The sequence below is a fragment of the Hyla sarda genome, chromosome 3 (assembly GCF_029499605.1).
Source record: "Hyla sarda isolate aHylSar1 chromosome 3, aHylSar1.hap1, whole genome shotgun sequence".
In the NCBI taxonomy this organism is placed as follows: domain Eukaryota; kingdom Metazoa; phylum Chordata; class Amphibia; order Anura; family Hylidae; genus Hyla; species Hyla sarda.
Genome location: NC_079191.1, coordinates 444,340,644 through 444,359,379, shown reverse-complemented (window position 1 = coordinate 444,359,379; position 18,736 = coordinate 444,340,644). Strand labels below are relative to the sequence as shown.

The window sequence follows — 18,736 nt, the reverse complement described above, 5'->3', positions numbered from 1 at the left end:
TCAGTGGCTGTCCAGAAATGCTGGGAGTTGTTGTGTTGCAACAGCTGGAGGCTCCGTTTTGGAAACACTGCTGTAAAATACGTTTTACATTTTTATTGGGGGGGGGGGGGGGGGGGACAGTGTAAGGGGGTGCATATGTAGTGTTTTACCCTTTATTATGTGTTAGTGTAGTGTAGTGTAGTGTTTTTAGGGTACATTCACACTGGCGGATGTTTACAGTGAGTTCCCTGCTAGGAGTTTGTGCTGCGGCGAAAAATTTGCTGCAGCTCATACTTGAAGCAGAAAACTTACTGTAAGCCTGCCCGTGTGAATGTACCCTGTACATTCACATGGGGGGGGGCAAACCTCCAGCTGTTTCAAAACTACAACTCCCAGCATGTACAAACAGACCGTGCATGCTGGGAGTTGTACTTTTGCAACAGCTGGAGGCACACTGGTTGGAAAACCTTCAGTTAGGTTCTGTTATCTAACTCAATATTTTCCAACCAGTGTGCCTCCAGCTGTTGCAAAACTACAATTCCCAGCATGTACTGATCACCATATAGTGGTCTCGGACTGCAGCCCTCCAGATGTTGCTAGGCAACTTACTGGCTTCCGTCGGATCCACGGAGCTTGTTGCACGACATCGCCGCCCGCCGATCTCCGACGTCGATCGTCGCCCGCAGCCTCCGGATCGGTAAGTGGATCTTCGACATTCTGCCCCACCTATTGTAGGTGGGCAGAACGGGGAAAACGAAAGTTAACCCCCCCCGCCCCCGATCTGCTATTGGTGGTCGCGTCTAGACCACCAATAGCAAGGATAGGAGGGGTGGCACCCCTGCCACCTCACTCCTATCTCTTCAAGGGGATTGTGGGTGTGTTAGACACCCGCAATCCCCCTTATATTCCGGGTCACCATAGACCTGTAATGACCCGGAATCGCGCAAATCGCAAGTGTGAATTCACTTGCGATTTGCGCCGATCGCCGACATGGGGGGGTCTGATGACCCCCCTGGGCATTTGCGCGGGGTGCCTGCTGATAGATATCAGCAGTCACCTTGGTCCGGTCCCCGCCCGGCATGCAGCGGGGACCAAAATTCCCACGGGCGTACAGGTACGCCCTTGGTCCTTAAGTACCAGGGAGCAAAGTCGTACCTGGTCCTTAAGGGGTTAAGGGAGATTGTCCCATTTTGAGTTAGGGATATCATTTCCTATTTAAAGACACCTTAGAGGAGTCCCTTTACTCCGGATATCCAGTGATTTGTAAGTTTTGTAACCGATTTTAGTAAATAGAGTTTTGGATAATAATAAAGATTTGTTAATTTTAGCTGTTTTTTCTCTTGGTATTTTTTTATACAAAAATAAACAAAGGTGCTAGACACATAAAAATTTGATGTACATGGTCAGGATTAGGTATTGAGTGATATATTTAAAAAAATGTTGTTCAATCTGACGGGTACGCTTTAAGCCATCACATTTTTTAATGAAGTATATTAGGAAAATGCTTAGTCTTTAAGGAAGTATTAAATGGAAAAAAGTTGTCTCTAATGACAGTAGCGCTTTAAAGTCTTAGGCTGTTTTACTAAGGGATTCTGATAGATATGTTACTGTTTTTTTAACAGAAACAAGACGTGTTGCTTTTACTGACACAGACAAATATGAAGAGACCTTAGAAGAACAGGCAAAGGATGAAGAATTTAGTAAGGTGCTCTCCCAGAAATGTCTCCTTTTAACCTTCCTACAGTAGTTTGCACTGGTTTACAATAAGGCTCATTTCACACTTTACTGTTTCTCCATTTTAAAGACCCGTTACAATGTTCCGTTTAGAAAACCCTTAAAAACTGCCGTTAAAAAATCCCATTCAAATCTATGTGATTTTTTGATTGTCCGTTCTCACCCGTTATAGCCCATTATGACTAACGGACTTTATAGCATTATAGCCCGTTATGAAAAATGTGTGCATGTGATGTTTTTTCTCCCGTCACAAATAACGTCCGTTAGTCATAACGGGCTATAACGGGTGAGAACGGATAATCAAAAAATCCCATAGACTTAAATGGGACATTATAACGGGTCTTTAAAATGGAACAACAGTATAGTGTGAAAGGAGCCTTAGTTATATAATGTAACTGATGGATGGCTCGCTGTTCCCTTACAGAAATGTAGAGAGTTTACTGAAGTTATATTGTTTTGTTTTACTGTATTTCCTGAATCTACTGTCATCAATAATTTTTTATGAAATGACCGGTTGCCCGGTTTTTCCTTCCTTATCCTTGTTGGGGAGGAAAAGCAACAAAGGAGGAAACTTGTGATCTCACATCCCATCCTCATATCCTGTCCTTATATCCCGTCCTCATATCTTGACCTCATCCCGTCCTCATATCATGTCCTCATATTGATATGGATTTTGTGAGTGACCTAGTAAATATCTGACGCTCGTCCTAATTCATTATCAGAATGTATACACCAAAGTAAATCAATCGGATTCATGTCAGTTTCAAATACTTCATACTTCTAGCTTTATTTGGTAGTCGTCCAAGTTATATAGACATTGAAATTAGCATAAGTTTTCTGCCTCACTAGGGAGGTGTTTTTAGACCTGGCATACCATATGCATACCATATAAGGTATGCCCTCTGTCTCAGATATTTAAGAAGGTTTTAGGTGTTGGTTAGAACAGGAAATTCCTATATTCTACGGGAGGAGGGAAAACAAGGAGCAGAGTAGCATAGGGGATGGGCTTTGCCAAATAGTCTTTTTATGCTGTATATACAGTACAGACCAAAAGTTTGGACACACCTTCTCATTCAGAGTTTTCTTTATTTTCATGACTATGAAAATTGTAGATTCACATTGAAGGCATCAAAACTACGAATTAACACATGTGGAATTATATAAATAACAAAAAAGTGTTAAACAACTGAAAATATGTCATATTCTAGGCTCTTCAAAGTAGCCACCTTTTGCTTTGATTACTGCTTTGCACACTCTTGGCATTCTCTTGTTGAGCTTCAAGGGGTAGTCACCTGAAATGGTTTTCACTTCACAGGTGTGCTGGTGTGGAGGAGGAGGTTTGATGGTGTGGAGGTGCTTTGCTGGTTGCACTGTTGGGGATTTATTCAATATTGAAGGCATTCTGAACCAGCATGGCTACCACAGCATCTTGCAGCGGCTACTATTCCATCCGGTTTGCGTTTAGTTGGACCATCATTTATTTTTCAACAGGACAATGACCCCAAACACACCTCCAGGCTGTGTAAGGGCTATTTGACCAAGAAGGAGAGTGATGGGGTGCGGCCCCAGATGACCTGGCCTCCACAGTCACTGGACCTGAACCCAATCGAGATGGTTTTGGGGTGAGCTGGACCGCAGAGTGAAGGCAAAAAGGGCCAACAAGTGCTAAGCATCTCTGGGAACTCCTTCAAGACTGTTGGAAGACCATTTCAGGTGACTACCTCTTGAAGCTGATTATGAGAATGCCAAGAGTGTGCAAAACAGTTATCAAAGCAAAGGGTGGCTAGAACCTAGAATATTACATATTTTCACACTTTTTTGTTGTGTATATAATTCCACGTGTTAATTCATAGTTTTGATGCGTTCAGTGTGAATCTACAATTTTCATAGTCATGAAAATAAAGAAAACTCTGAATGAGAAGGTGTCCAAACTTTTAATCTGTACTATATATATATATATATATATATATATATATATATATATATATATATATATACATCCATTACAATCCCCCTTAAAATGACTATTTTACGTTTCCCTTATTTACATCATCCTAACTCATCTTCCCCAATGTTTTTTCTCAAATGCTTCACTGTACTTTAGACGACCCATGCCATAGCTTGTCCATGGACCCCCTTAGCCTCAGATTTTACACATATGGAGTCATATGCTGTCCCTAAGGTTCACTGATTTTATAGATGGCATTGAAGCTCTGTAATGGGGTTTAGGCTTCATCAGTAGTCTCGAAGTCCACATTCGTCATAACTGGTATGGCATTCTCGATGGCCTTCTCACACATCTTCTTTAGGTAAGGCACAACACACAACAAAAGCAAGATTATCAGGATTATAAGTATGGTTATTCCTATTTGGGCCAAAGTCTTTTTCCACCCTCCCATCCAGTCAAATTATTGATCTGAGATTCCAGAATTCATTTTAAGTTCTACTGACAGGTCTTCTAGTTTCTTTATGGCTATGGTTATTTTATCATTGGGTCCTGTATTGGCTAAGATATATGGGAAACAGGTCTCCCCAAACATATTACATACCCCCCTTTTTCCGCTAACACCATATCTAATGCTGTACCATTTTGGAGTGTCATAGTGGATGTGGCACTTAGTTGTTCGGCCTGACCTGTAAGAGCATCCACTGAGAAATGTACTAACCTCTGCTGGTTATAATAGATATAATTAATCCAGTCTACATTCTTTTTAATGTAAATCTGGGGTACTATAGATTCAAATCCGGCTTTTACTTGATCTATAGCTTTAAATTCCTCTGGGACTCCCCTTGGGACTCCTATAACATCAATATACACATGGGGTCAAGGCTCCCAGCAGGGGCTTCATGTTTACTTCTAGAGTGTGGTTTGGGTTTCTTTGTAGGTTCGGTAGTGAAAATGTGTCTTGGCTAATGTGCATTCTCTAGTCCATTTCCCTTCTAATCGGAGAGAGAGAGAGAGAGAGAGAGAGAGAGAGAGAGAGAGAGGTTGCAGGGGTTAAAACAACATGTGTGGAGAATGGACATTCTGTTGGGCCATAATTTATATAGCTATAGGACAATAGACTACAGATAAGGATGGGGGGGGGGGGGTGAGAATGGTGATTATGCTGGACAGAGGAGAAAGGACAATTTTAATACAGAACCATAGACTGAAGATAAGACTTAGACAGGGGAGGGGGAGCAGGGGTGTAATGGTGTTAGAGCAGGGAGAGGGAAGACAGTTTAGCATAGGTTATAGGAAATTTTGATAATGGGATAAGAAGCTTAAATCCACATTAAGTCCTCTGTTCTTGGAGTCATTAAAAAACATCATTTTGGCTTCAAATGTCTTTCTTTCCTGGGTGTTCTTGCAGTTTCCTTTCAGGATCTTGATTTTGAGGTCCTGTAGGGAGTGACTTGTTTGGGTGAAATGGTGTCCAACTGGGGTGCAATAGACCTTTTCTCTATGGTTGTTGATGGACGATCTGTGGAGGTTCATCCTTTTATTGAGTGGCTGACTGGTCTCACCAATGTAACATCCCAGGTCACACTTGGTGCATTGTATCATGTAGACTACATTCTCTGTGGTGCAGGAGTATTGTCCCTTGATGTTGTATGTCTTGTTGTTGTGGGAGGCCTCAGAATTTGTGCAGATGTGTTGACAGAGTTTACAGCGCGGTTTGGTCCCCTTGTGTGTATCTGATGTTTCTGTGGGTAGTTTCCTATTGACCAGCTTTTGTTTTAAGTTGGGTGGTTGTCTGAAGGCCAAGATGGGTGGTTCAGGAAAGATTTGCTTTAACACCTCATCTTCTGCTAGTATTGGCTGCAGGTCCTTGATGATTTTGCGTATTTCCTCAAGGGTGGGATTGTATGTGGTAACCAGTGGTATGCGTGATGAGGTTTGTTTCTCTCTGTATTGCAGCAGGTGGTCACGTGGTGTTTGAAGAGCAGAGTGGATTTTCTTATGGATGGTCCTTGGTTTGTAACCTTTTTGTTTAAATTTCTCAGCTAGCGTTTGTATATGTGTGTCTCTGTCATCGGGGTTGGAGCAGATGCGGTGGTACCTGATGGCTTGGCTGTATATGATGCCTTTCTTGGTGTGGGACGGATGGGAACTTGAATTGTGTAGATAGCTGGATCGGTCTGTGGGGTTTCTGTATACAGATGTCTGTATTGTGTCCTTGTTTATAGTTACAGTTATGCACCAAGTGTGACCTGGGATGTTACATTGGTGAGGCCAGTCAGCCACTCAATAAAAGGATGAACCTCCACAGATCGTCCATCAACAACCATAGAGAAAAGGACTATTGCACCCCAGCTGGACACCATTTCACCCAAACAGGTCCCTCCCTACAGGACCTCAAAATCAAGATCCTGAAAGGAAACTTCAAGAACACCCAGGAAAGAAAGACATTTGAAGCTAAAGTTATAGTTTTTTTTTATGACTCCAAGAACAGAGGACTTAATGTGGATTTAAGCTTCTTATCCCATTATCAAAATTTCCTATAACCTATGCTAAACTGTCTTCCCTCTCCCTGCTCTAACACCATTACACCCCTGCTCCCCCTCCCCTGTCCAGTCTTATCTTCAGTCTATGGTTCTGTAGTAAAATTGTCCTTTCTCCTCTGTCCAGCGTAATCACCATTCTCACCTCTGCTCTTCCCCCCCCCCCCTCATCCTTATCTGTATCTATCGTCCTATAGCTATACAATTTATGGCCCAACTTAATGTCCATTCTCCACATATGTTGTTTTAACCCCTGCATATTTTGTGAGATAGAACCTGTGTTTTCTCCTTGTGAGCTCAGAAATGCTTATGACTTGATAAAGGGAGGAATCCTGAAAGCTTGTCTCTACAAAATCTTGTTAGTCCAATAAAAAAGGTTATTACAAGATACTGCAACTACAGATGATTTTGCTTTATATATATATATATATATATATATATATATATATATATACACACACAACACACACATCCATTACAATATCTCATCCTCATATCCCGTCCTCATATCTTGTTCTCATATCCTGACCTCATATCCCAACCTTTTAGCCCGTCCTTATATTCCGACCTCATATCTCGTCCTTATATCTAATCCTCATATCCCTTCTGGGTTGTGAGGTGAGTTGTGAGGAAGATAATATAAGCCAAAAATAGAAGGGGACATGGCTTTGTGGGAGTGGGCATGATTTGCAAGCCAGAAAGTAACTGTGTTTATTCTCTGGCAAACAGCCCAGCTCTGGTCCTGGCCCTGAAATGAAGAGAATAGGAAAGGGTTTATGTAACAAAACCATGTAGGGTTTTAAATATGTTTTAAAATGTGCCAGGGACTTTTTTGGGCCGTTTATGTGCCTAATACATATATATTTTGACATATATTTCAGCACATAGTGTGGGATGTCTTTAGGAACATAAAAACCTTTTTGGGAGCATAGCCTTAGTTTATGTTCACACATTGGAATGTCCACACGAAGAATCTCCGAGCGGGCATTCCAGACACTGCAGAGTGCCGACATAATATGCTGGCGCTAGGACCGCACAGGAATGCGCCGTCTCATAGACAGTTATGTATTCTGTGAGGACTCCGAACAAAGAATAAATATGATCATTCCTTTGTGCAATCACAGAGAAAATAGAATTCCTCATGTGTGAACAGGGCCTAAGGAGACACAGAGAGAAAGCTGTGGAAGATTTCAGGTTTTTGGCCATTATAAGTTGCAGTTGCGACATTTTGTGTAACTTTAAAAAAATGCTGTCAAAAGGCATTTTTGCAAGCCAAGTCTGACATGGCTTTGGCTTGTGACTTTGAAGGGGGTTTGCGACTTTTTTTTTGCTTACATGCGACATTTGCACTTCATAAATTCTTGACCACTCCCCCTAGATCAGTGTTTCCCAACCAGGGTGCCTCCAGATCCTGCAAAACTACAACTCCCAGCATGCCTGGAAAGCCTTTCGCTGTCCAGGCATTCTGGGAGTTGTAGTTTTGCAACACCTGGAGGCACCCTGGTTGGGAAACACTGCCCTAGATGTATATTAGATGTATCAGGACATACTTAAAGGGGTACTCCGGTGGAAAACGTTTTTATTAAAATGAACTGGTGCCAGAAAGTTAAACAGATTTGTAAATTACTTCTATTAAAAAAATCTTTAAATATTCATACTTTGCTTCTACAGTATGTTAGAGGTATCCACTGGGATCACATAAAAAATAAATATTGACCTATACTGTAGTGGTCCCATTCATCACAGTCGCCTGAATGGAGTAAATTTAGTTAACTAGTTAGGTTCGCTTCCCGCTAGTATATGCTAATTTGCTGGGATGCAATAGTGTAGTCTGTTGCAGAATCACTAGGTGACTTTGTTCTGGTCATTGAAAGAAATGGTGCCACTACTGTATACATCAGCATTAATTCTTTTTTTATAAGATGCCGACATACTTTTAACATGCTGCAGAAATGCAGCTTGAACGGGGTCTACACCCCCTCCCACCTCAACAAAATATAGAAATCATTTTTTTTTTCATATTTTTTTTTTTTATTAAAGGAGAAATGCAGTGCAATACTTTTAACTTCCCCTGTGCCCAAGCTGCAAAAACAAAAAAAAGAAACTTTAACTCCCATTCCTATGTTCCCCCATTGCACCGGTATCGGCATCCCGTTCCTCCGCTGCTGCTCGGCTCCCTGCTTCTTAGGCTCAGATCCTTACACTGCAGTCAGCGCATTGCCGGCTGGAGTGATCTCCCGCCTTGGCCGATGATAGGCTGAGTGCACTGTCAAGTAAGGAGTTCGGGCCCCGCCTTCTCCCTTCTGCCCAGGCTCCTTACATGACAGTGCGCTCAGCCTATCATTGTCCGAGGCGGGAGATCACTCCAGCCGGCAATGCGCTGACTGCAGTGTGATGTTCCGAGCCTAAGAAGCAGGGAGCCGAGCAGCGGTGGAGTAACATTATAAATGTTGGTTCACATTTTCTCTATTTCACAAGGTATGTAAAAAAAATATGTCCAACAACAAATGGGGGTATTGCCTAAAATTGCGACAAACAGCGTCATAAAATATGGGATGCATATTCTTCATTTCAGGAACAATGGGCAAAAAAGTGCCCTACAGATAATGCATTTCTGAAGAACAGCCAATTTAAACTTTTTTCCACTTAATAATAATTCCAGCCACACAAAAAGGACTTAAAATACTCACTTCTGCCCTAGGTAAATACTTTAGGATTTCCAAAATGGGGTCACTTGTGGGGATGGGGTATGGTTCTGCTAGTTAGAATCCATTACATACATGGAGTACGGCCATAATTCATTTGGCCTAAAATGATGTCATGAAAGCTAAATGGCTCTCCTCTCCTTCTGGGGGGGTTTGGGGATTCCTATATTCTGCTGCCTCTCAGCCTCTACAAACCTTGCTTAGCACAAAAACAAGATTTACTTTTAAAATTTCCAAATTTTTTAGGCTTCTCGTGTATAAAATGTTAATTAAAAAAATACTGACAAATATAAAGTAAACATGAAGTATCTGTTTCATAAAATGTATGTATAACAAAATGTATAAACATAAAATAAATTTGTTTTAAAATAAGGAAAACATTTTTTTTCTTTTTCTAAATTGTCATGATTTTTTGCATTTTATGTAAAAAAATAAAATAATACAAATTATATCGACATACTTTCACTCTTTATTCTCTATTATATATTTTTCTCTAATGCAGTCACACAAAGAGAAAGTTGTGGAGTTATCTTACTCTTATTACTTTTAATCATTTTTTGTATATGAATTCTGTCACAAGAACAATTGATAGTGGGGAGTTAAATTATTGTATGGCCTGTTATATACCTCTATATTATGTTAAAAACATGCATTTCTTTTCTTGCATTCCTCTTTTTATAAATTTTAATACATGTACAAACAGTATATCATTTTTTTATTGTATTTTTCTTAACAGCAATGCCATGAGGTGTACGCTTATTTTACGGGGCGACTAGTGGACAGTCTGCAGCAATGCACTTGCTTTTCGCTTGATTATCTAAAAAGAAAATTATTTGTTTCCAGGTACTTTCTATTTCAGAATTATACATTTGGGTGTCATTACTGACAAGTAGTGTTGCTCGCGAATATTCGCAATTCGAATATTATTCGCGAATATCGCATATTCGCGAATTCGCGAATTTCGCGAATATAGCGCTATATATTCGTAATTACGAATATTCTTTTTTTTTTGTTTTTTTTTTCTTCACAGTACACATCACAGGGATCATCCCTCTCTGCTTCCAGCTTGTGTGGTGTAAAGAAGGCTGTAATACTACTGTGTGAGACTGGCGTGCGCAAATTCGCATATGCGAAAATTAGCATGCGCTAATTTTCGCATATGCGAATATTAGCGAATGCTGATTTTGTATATGCTAATTTTTACATATGTTAATTTTCGCATACGCGAATTTTCGCATATGCGAAAATAAAACGAGAATGTAACGAATATGCAAATATTCGCGAATATATGACGAATATTCGTCCATATATTCGCGAATATTCGCGAATTCGAATATGGCCTATGCCGCTCAACACTACTGACAAGCAGATTCAAGGCAGCATTTACAGTAGTTTTCACATTTGATAATGCAGTCATTGTCTGCTGTGTACCCTACTGTAGCTGACATTGCAAACAATGGGCTTTCAGTCATCCCAGTTTTTCAAAACATTTGTTGGAAAAATCATTCATCCCAGGTGATGTGTTCAGTAGCTGCACAATATTCCAGAAACATATTGCTCTATAATTACATTGTATTAGTAAATATGTACCTTAGCCTACCGAAGTATTGAAATTGGTATTGGTCCATCCATCCCCTGGGAAGTTTGGGGGCTACAACATTGCAAAAAAAAGTGTAAAAAAAGTGTTAATAAATGTTATTTCACCCCTTCCCTAATAAAAGTTCAAATCACTCCCCTTTTCCCATTTAACCCCTTGGGGACCGAGCCCATTTTGACCCTAAGTATCAGAGCATTTTTTGCACATCTGACCACTGTCACTTTAAGCATTAATAACTCTGGGATGCTTGTACTTATGAATTTGATTCAGAGATAGTTTTTTGTGATATATTCTACTTTATGTTAGTGGTAAATTTCCGTACTTGCATCATTTTTGAAAAATTCCAAAATTTCATGAAAATTTGAAAATTGAAGCTCTCTGCTTGTAGGGAAAATAGACATTCCAAATAAATTATAAATTGATCCATATATACAATATGTCTACTTTATGTTTGCATCGTATAATTGACATGTTTTTACTTTTTGAAGACATCAGAGGTCTTCAAAGTTCAGCAGCAATTTTCCAATTCTTCAAGTAAATTTCAAAATCTGAATTTTTCAGGGACCAGTTCAGTTTTGAAGTGAATTTGAAGGTCTTTATGTTAGAAATACCCCATAATGGACCCCATTAAGAAAAGTGCACCCCTCAACGTATTCAAAATGACATTCAGATTTTTTTTTAACCCTTTAGGTGTTTCACCGGAATAGCAGCAAAGTGGACGCGAAAATTCAATATATTCATTTTTAACACTAACATGTTCTTGTAGACCCATATTTTTTATTTTCAAAAGGAGAAAAAGCCCCCAAAATTTGTAACCCAATTTCTCTTGAGTAAGGAAATACCTCATATGTGGATGTAAAGTGCTTTGTGGGTGCACAAGAGGGCTCAGAAGGGAAGGAGTGACAATGGTATTTTGGAGAGTGAATTTTGCTGAAATGGTTTTTGCGGGGCATGTCACGTTAAGGAAGCCCCTATGGTGCCAGAACAGTGAAAAGCTGCAACAAGATGCCCAAAGGGCAATTATCCTCATAGATCCCTCCACCATGAAACATAACTTTTAATATTAACTTTTTTTAAAGAGTGCAAGTGGGTTAAAAGCACAACCACTACCTATGCACTAATTACTAAACCCAACCCTATTCACTGTGTATATGTAGGGTTAATCTCCTTTTGTTGGGATCCCACATTAAACACTTTATTGACAATCCTAGTGGGGTTAGGTTTTTAGTGCTAGAATAACACTAACTAGTAGCAATTGCTATGAGCGATTATGTGATGACTCTGCTCTTACGGTGCCATTAGATAGGGGAGAAATTTAAAATGATCCTGCTACATCCTACATGTTTTGCCACTGGAGCGTGACTTTCTCAAGGATGGCAGTAGCAGACTGAGAGCCCATGCGTCAAACACGGGTTTTAAGACCTCTGTTCATGACGTCATGATTGTCAGAGGTCGCATCAGAAGGATGTCAGGCCAATCACTTTCAGTTTCACATACACCTTGAGCTCCTAACCAAACACCTGTTATTTATTACCTGTTGGTCTTCGTTACGGAAACCTGGATCCAGGCTCCACTCCCGGACTGCGCTCACAAATGCGCCGACACACGGAACTCAACCCCACTGCGCCTGCGCATCTACTGCCAGTCAAATGGCGAGCAGGGCGCATGACATCTTAGTGATCCAGGGCTCCAGTGCGCATGATTTCAGAACGAAGTGTCTGCGCTCACTGCGCATGACAAAGGTGTTAGTCTCAGAATGATTCAGAATAAACACCAACTGGTTTCCTCATTATGATCTCAGTAGTAATGGCGATATTAGGGTGGCAAGGTGATACATGTGATAAGAATAAAAAAAATTATTTCATTATTTTTTATTTTTTAATTATCCATTTTAAACCACAAGAGTTATCTCCATCACATCAGTTGTATTAATACCCATGCCGATACGCCTCTGACGAGGCACATTTGGCTCAAACATGGTGGAAACCCGAAGGATTTACAATTTTTCGGGATACGGCAAATTAAATTAGGACAAAGAGGAGGGTGCCTGGACAAGGTTCTGTTAAAAGAAGAGTCCAGGTGGATTTTTAGACTTCGGAGGCTGGCCCCTTTGGGATTAAATTAAGGATTTACTGTTACGCCGAGCGCTCCGGGTCCCCGCTCCTCCCCGGAGCGCTCGCTACACTCTCCCCACTGCAGCGCTCCGGTCAGATCCACTGACCCGGGGCGCTGCGATTCCGCTTCCAGCCGGGATGCGATTCGCGATGCGGGTAGCGCCCGCTCGCGATGCGCACCCCGGCTCCCGTACCTGACTCGCTCTCCCTCGGTCCTGTCCCGGCGCGCGCGGCCCCGCTCCCTAGGGCGCGCGCGCGCCGGGTCTTTGCGATTTAAAGGACCACTGCGCCGCTGATTGGCGCAGTGATTCCAATTAGTGTGTTCACCTGTGCACTTCCCTATATCACCTCACTTCCCCTGCACTCCCTTGCCGGATCTTGTTGCCATTGTGCCAGTGAGAGCGTTTCCTTGTGTGTTCCTAGCCTGTGTTCCAGACCTCCTGCCGTTGCCCCTGACTACGATCCTTGCTGCCTGCCTCGACCTTCTGCTACGTCCGACCTTGCTTCTGTCTACTCCCTTGTACCGCGCCTATCTTCAGCAGCCAGAGAGGTGAGCCGTTGCTAGTGGATACGACCTGGTCACTACCGCCGCAGCAAGACCATCCCGCTTTGCGGCGGGCTCTGGTGAAAACCAGTAGTGACTTAGAACCGATCCACTAGCACGGTCCACGCCAATCCCTCTCCGGCACAGAGGATCCACTACCTGCCAGCCGGCATCGTGACAGTAGATCCGGCCATGGATCCCGCTGAAGTTCCTCTGCCAGTTGTCGCTGACCTCACCACGGTGGTCGCCCAGCAGTCACAACAGATAGCGCAACAAGGCCAACAGCTGTCTCAACTGACCGTTATGCTACAGCAGTTACTACCACAGCTTCAGCAGTCATCTCCTCCGCCAGCTCCTGCACCTCCTCCGCAGCGAGTGGCCGCTCCTGGTCTACGCCTATCCTTGCCGGATAAATTTGATGGGGACTCTAAGTTTTGCCGTGGCTTTCTTTCCCAATGTTCCCTGCATCTGGAGATGATGTCGGACCAGTTTCCCACTGAAAGGTCTAAGGTGGCTTTCGTAGTCAGCCTTCTGTCTGGAAAAGCCCTGTCTTGGGCCACACCGCTCTGGGACCGCAATGACCCCGTCACTGCCTCTGTACACTCCTTCTTCTCGGAAATCCGAAGTGTCTTTGAGGAACCTGCCCGAGCCTCTTCTGCTGAGACTGCCCTGTTGAACCTGGTCCAGGGTAATTCTTCCGTTGGCGAGTATGCCGTACAATTCCGTACTCTTGCTTCAGAATTATCCTGGAATAATGAGGCCCTCTGCGCGACCTTTAAAAAAGGCCTATCCAGCAACATTAAAGATGTTCTGGCCGCACGAGAAATCCCTGCTAATCTACATGAACTCATTCACCTAGCCACTCGCATTGACATGCGTTTTTCCGAAAGGCGTCAAGAGCTCCGCCAAGATATGGACTCTGTTCGCACGAGGCGTTTCTTCTCCTCGGCTCCTCTCTCCTCTGGTCCCCTGCAATCCGTTTCTGTGCCTCCCGCCGTGGAGGCTATGCAGGTCGACCGGTCTCGCCTGACACCTCAAGAGAGTACACGACGCCGCATGGAGAACCTCTGCCTGTACTGTGCTAGTACCGAACACTTCCTGAGGGATTGTCCTATCCGTCCTCCCCGCCTGGAAAGACGTACGCTGACTCCGCACAAAGGTGAGACAGTCCTTGATGTCTACTCTGCTTCTCCACGTCTTACTGTGCCTGTGCGGATGTCTGCCTCTGCCTTCTCCTTCTCTACTATGGCCTTCTTGGACTCTGGATCTGCAGGAAATTTTATTTTGGCCTCTCTCGTCAACAGGTTCAACATCCCAGTGACCAGTCTCGCCAGACCCCTTTACATCAATTGTGTAAACAATGAAAGATTGGACTGTACCATACGTTTCCGCACGGAGCCCCTTCTAATGAGCATCGGATCTCATCACGAGAGGATTGAACTTTTGGTCCTCCCCAATTGCACTTCTGAAATTCTCCTTGGACTTCCCTGGCTTCAACTTCATTCCCCAACCCTGGATTGGTCCACTGGGGAGATCAAGAGTTGGGGGCCCTCTTGTTCCAAGGACTGTCTAAAACCGGTTCCCAGTAACCCTTGCCGTGACTCTGTGGTTCCTCCAGTAACCGGTCTCCCTAAGGCCTATATGGACTTTGCGGATGTTTTCTGCAAAAAACAAGCTGAGACTCTACCTCCTCACAGGCCTTATGATTGCCCTATCGACCTCCTCCCGGGCACTACTCCACCCCGGGGCAGAATTTATCCTCTCTCTGCCCCAGAGACTCTTGCCATGTCTGAATACGTCCAGGAAAATTTAAAAAAGGGCTTTATCCGTAAATCCTCCTCTCCTGCCGGAGCCGGATTTTTCTTTGTGTCCAAAAAAGATGGCTCCCTACGTCCTTGCATTGACTACCGCGGTCTTAATAAAATCACGGTTAAGAACCGCTACCCCCTACCCCTCATCTCTGAACTCTTTGATCGCCTCCAAGGTGCCCACATCTTTACTAAACTGGACTTAAGAGGTGCTTATAACCTCATCCGCATCAGAGAGGGGGATGAGTGGAAAACGGCATTTAACACCAGAGATGGACACTTTGAGTATCTGGTCATGCCCTTTGGCCTGTGCAACGCCCCTGCTGTCTTCCAAGACTTTGTTAATGAAATTTTTCGTGATCTTTTATACTCCTGTGTTGTTGTATATCTGGACGATATCCTAATTTTTTCTGCCAATCTAGAAGAACACCGCCAGCATGTCCGTATGGTTCTTCAGAGACTTCGTGACAATCAACTCTATGCCAAAATTGAGAAATGTCTGTTTGAATGCCAATCTCTTCCTTTTCTAGGATACTTGGTCTCTGGCCAGGGACTACAAATGGATCCAGACAAACTCTCTGCCGTCTTAGATTGGCCACGCCCCTCCGGACTCCGTGCTATCCAACGCTTTTTGGGGTTCGCCAATTATTACAGGCAATTTATTCCACATTTTTCTACCGTTGTGGCTCCTATCGTGGCTTTAACCAAAAAAAATGCCGATCCCAAGTCTTGGCCTCCTCAAGCGGAAGACGCCTTTAAACGACTCAAGTCTGCCTTTTCTTCGGCTCCCGTGCTCTCCAGACCTGACCCTTCCAAACCCTTCCTATTGGAGGTTGATGCCTCCTCAGTGGGAGCTGGAGCTGTTCTTCTACAAAAAAATTCTTCCGGGCATGCTGTCACTTGTGGTTTTTTTTCTAGGACCTTCTCTCCGGCGGAGAGGAACTACTCCATCGGGGATCGAGAGCTTCTAGCCATCAAATTAGCACTTGAGGAATGGAGGCATCTGCTGGAGGGATCAAGATTTCCAGTTATTATTTACACCGATCACAAGAACCTCTCCTACCTCCAGTCTGCCCAACGGCTGAATCCTCGCCAGGCCCGGTGGTCTCTGTTCTTTGCCCGATTTAATTTTGAAATTCACTTTCGGCCTGCTGATAAGAACATTAGGGCCGATGCTCTCTCTCGTTCCTCGGATGCCTCAGAAGTTGAACTCTCTCCGCAACACATCATTCCTCCTGACTGCCTGATCTCCACTTCTCCAGCCTCCATCAGGCAAACTCCTCCAGGAAAGACCTTTGTTTCTCCACGCCAACGCCTCGGAATCCTCAAATGGGGTCACTCCTCCCATCTCGCAGGTCATGTGGGCATCAAGAAATCTGTGCAACTCATCTCCCGCTTCTATTGGTGGCCGACTCTGGAGACGGATGTTGTGGACTTTGTGCGAGCCTGCACTATCTGTGCCCGGGATAAGACTCCTCGCCAGAAGCCCGCTGGTTTTCTTCATCCCCTGCCTGTCCCCGAACAGCCTTGGTCTCTGATTGGTATGGATTTTATTACTGATTTACCCCCTTCCCGTGGCAACACTGTTATTTGGGTGGTCGTTGATCGATTCTCCAAAATGGCACATTTCATCCCTCTTCCTGGTCTTCCTTCAGCGCCTCAGTTGGCTAAACAATTTTTTGTACACATTTTTCGTCTTCACGGGTTGCCTACGCAGATCGTCTCGGATAGAGGCGTCCAATTCGTGTCTAAATTCTGGAGGGCTCTCTGTAAACAACTCAAGATTAAATTAAATTTTTCTTCTGCATATCATCCCCAATCCAATGGACAAGTAGAAAGAATTAACCAGGTCTTGGGTGATTATTTACGACATTTTGTTTCCTCCCGCCAGGATGACTGGGCAGATCTCCTTCCATGGGCCGAATTCTCGTATAACTTCAGAGTCTCTGAATCTTCCTCCAAATCCCCATTTTTCGTGGTGTACGGCCGTCACCCTCTTCCCCCCCTCCCTACCCCCTTGCCCTCTGGTCTGCCCGCTGTGGATGAAATTTCTCGTGACCTTTCCATCATATGGAGAGAGACCCAAAATTCTCTCTTACAGGCTTCATCACGCATGAAGAAGTTCGCGGATAAGAAAAGAAGAGCTCCTCCCATTTTTTCCCCTGGAGACAAGGTATGGCTCTCCGCTAAATATGTCCGCTTCCGTGTCCCTAGCTACAAGTTGGGACCACGCTATCTTGGTCCTTTCAAAATTTTGTGTCAGATTAATCCTGTCTCTTACAAACTTCTTCTTCCTCCTTCTCTTCGTATCCCTAATGCCTTTCACGTTTCTCTTCTTAAACCACTCATCATCAACCGTTTCTCTCCCAAATCTGTTCCTCCCACTCCTGTTTCCGGCTCCTCGGACATCTTCTCCGTCAAAGAGATCCTAGCATCTAAAAAGGTCAGAGGGAAAACCTTTTTTTTAGTGGATTGGGAGGGTTGTGGTCCAGAAGAGAGATCCTGGGAACCTGAGGACAACATCCTAGACAAAAGTCTGCTCCTCAGGTTCTCAGGCTCTAAGAAGAGGGGGAGACCCAAGGGGGGGGGTACTGTTACGCCGAGCGCTCCGGGTCCCCGCTCCTCCCCGGAGCGCTCGCTACACTCTCCCCACTGCAGCGCTCCGGTCAGATCCACTGACCCGGGGCGCTGCGATTCCGCTTCCAGCCGGGATGCGATTCGCGATGCGGGTAGCGCCCGCTCGCGATGCGCACCCCGGCTCCCGTACCTGACTCGCTCTCCCTCGGTCCTGTCCCGGCGCGCGCGGCCCCGCTCCCTAGGGCGCGCGCGCGCCGGGTCTTTGCGATTTAAAGGACCACTGCGCCGCTGATTGGCGCAGTGATTCCAATTAGTGTGTTCACCTGTGCACTTCCCTATATCACCTCACTTCCCCTGCACTCCCTTGCCGGATCTTGTTGCCATTGTGCCAGTGAAAACGTTTCCTTGTGTGTTCCTAGCCTGTGTTCCAGACCTCCTGCCGTTGCCCCTGACTACGATCCTTGCTGCCTGCCTCGACCTTCTGCTACGTCCGACCTTGCTTCTGTCTACTCCCTTGTACCGCGCCTATCTTCAGCAGCCAGAGAGGTGAGCCGTTGCTAGTGGATACGACCTGGTCACTACCGCCGCAGCAAGACCATCCCGCTTTGCGGCGGGCTCTGGTGAAAACCAGTAGTGACTTAGAACAGATCCACTAGCACGGTCCACGCCAATCCCTCTCCGGCACAGAGGATCCACTACCTGCCAGCCGGCATCGTGACATTTACCTTCACACCATTCATATGAATTGCAAATAAAAGATCAAAAATTGGCTTGATAGGAACCTTATAATAGTCACACTAACACTTTAAATTAGATTTCTCGTATATAATGCACATAGGGTATGAGAGTATGTGTCATCCGGCCTGAGACCTCCACTGTAATTGTATATCACCTTGGAGATAACTCTTGTGGTTTAAAATGGATAATTAAAAAATAATGAAATAAAATGATAGGGTGTAAGTACCCCTTTAATTATAAAACTGTATTTCTTAAAGTATAAATGATTATCCAATTCGAAAATATCATATTGAGTGGCAATAAGGTCATAGTTATTGACTAGTGCTAGCTTATCTTAATGAGTTTTCTCTTTGAAAGTGACACAATTTTATTCTTATCACATGTATCACCTTGCCACCCTAGTATCGCCAGTACTGAGATCATAATGAGGAAACAAGTTGGCGTTTATTCTG

At 44.0% G+C, this 18,736-nt stretch overlaps 1 protein-coding gene across 10 annotated transcripts in view; it reads left to right on the top strand.

Annotated features, from left to right (window-relative positions):
- DNAH8 (dynein axonemal heavy chain 8) overlaps window positions 1-18,736 on the top strand; it is a 582,992-nt gene that overhangs the window by 180,527 nt on the left and 383,729 nt on the right. For all 10 annotated transcript variants that reach the window (XM_056568656.1, XM_056568659.1, XM_056568657.1 and 7 more), the window contains 2 exons: window positions 1,602-1,684; window positions 9,643-9,749. In XM_056568656.1, the coding sequence (XP_056424631.1) occupies window positions 1,602-1,684; window positions 9,643-9,749 (190 nt within the window). The remainder of the gene's footprint in view (window positions 1-1,601; window positions 1,685-9,642; window positions 9,750-18,736) is intronic.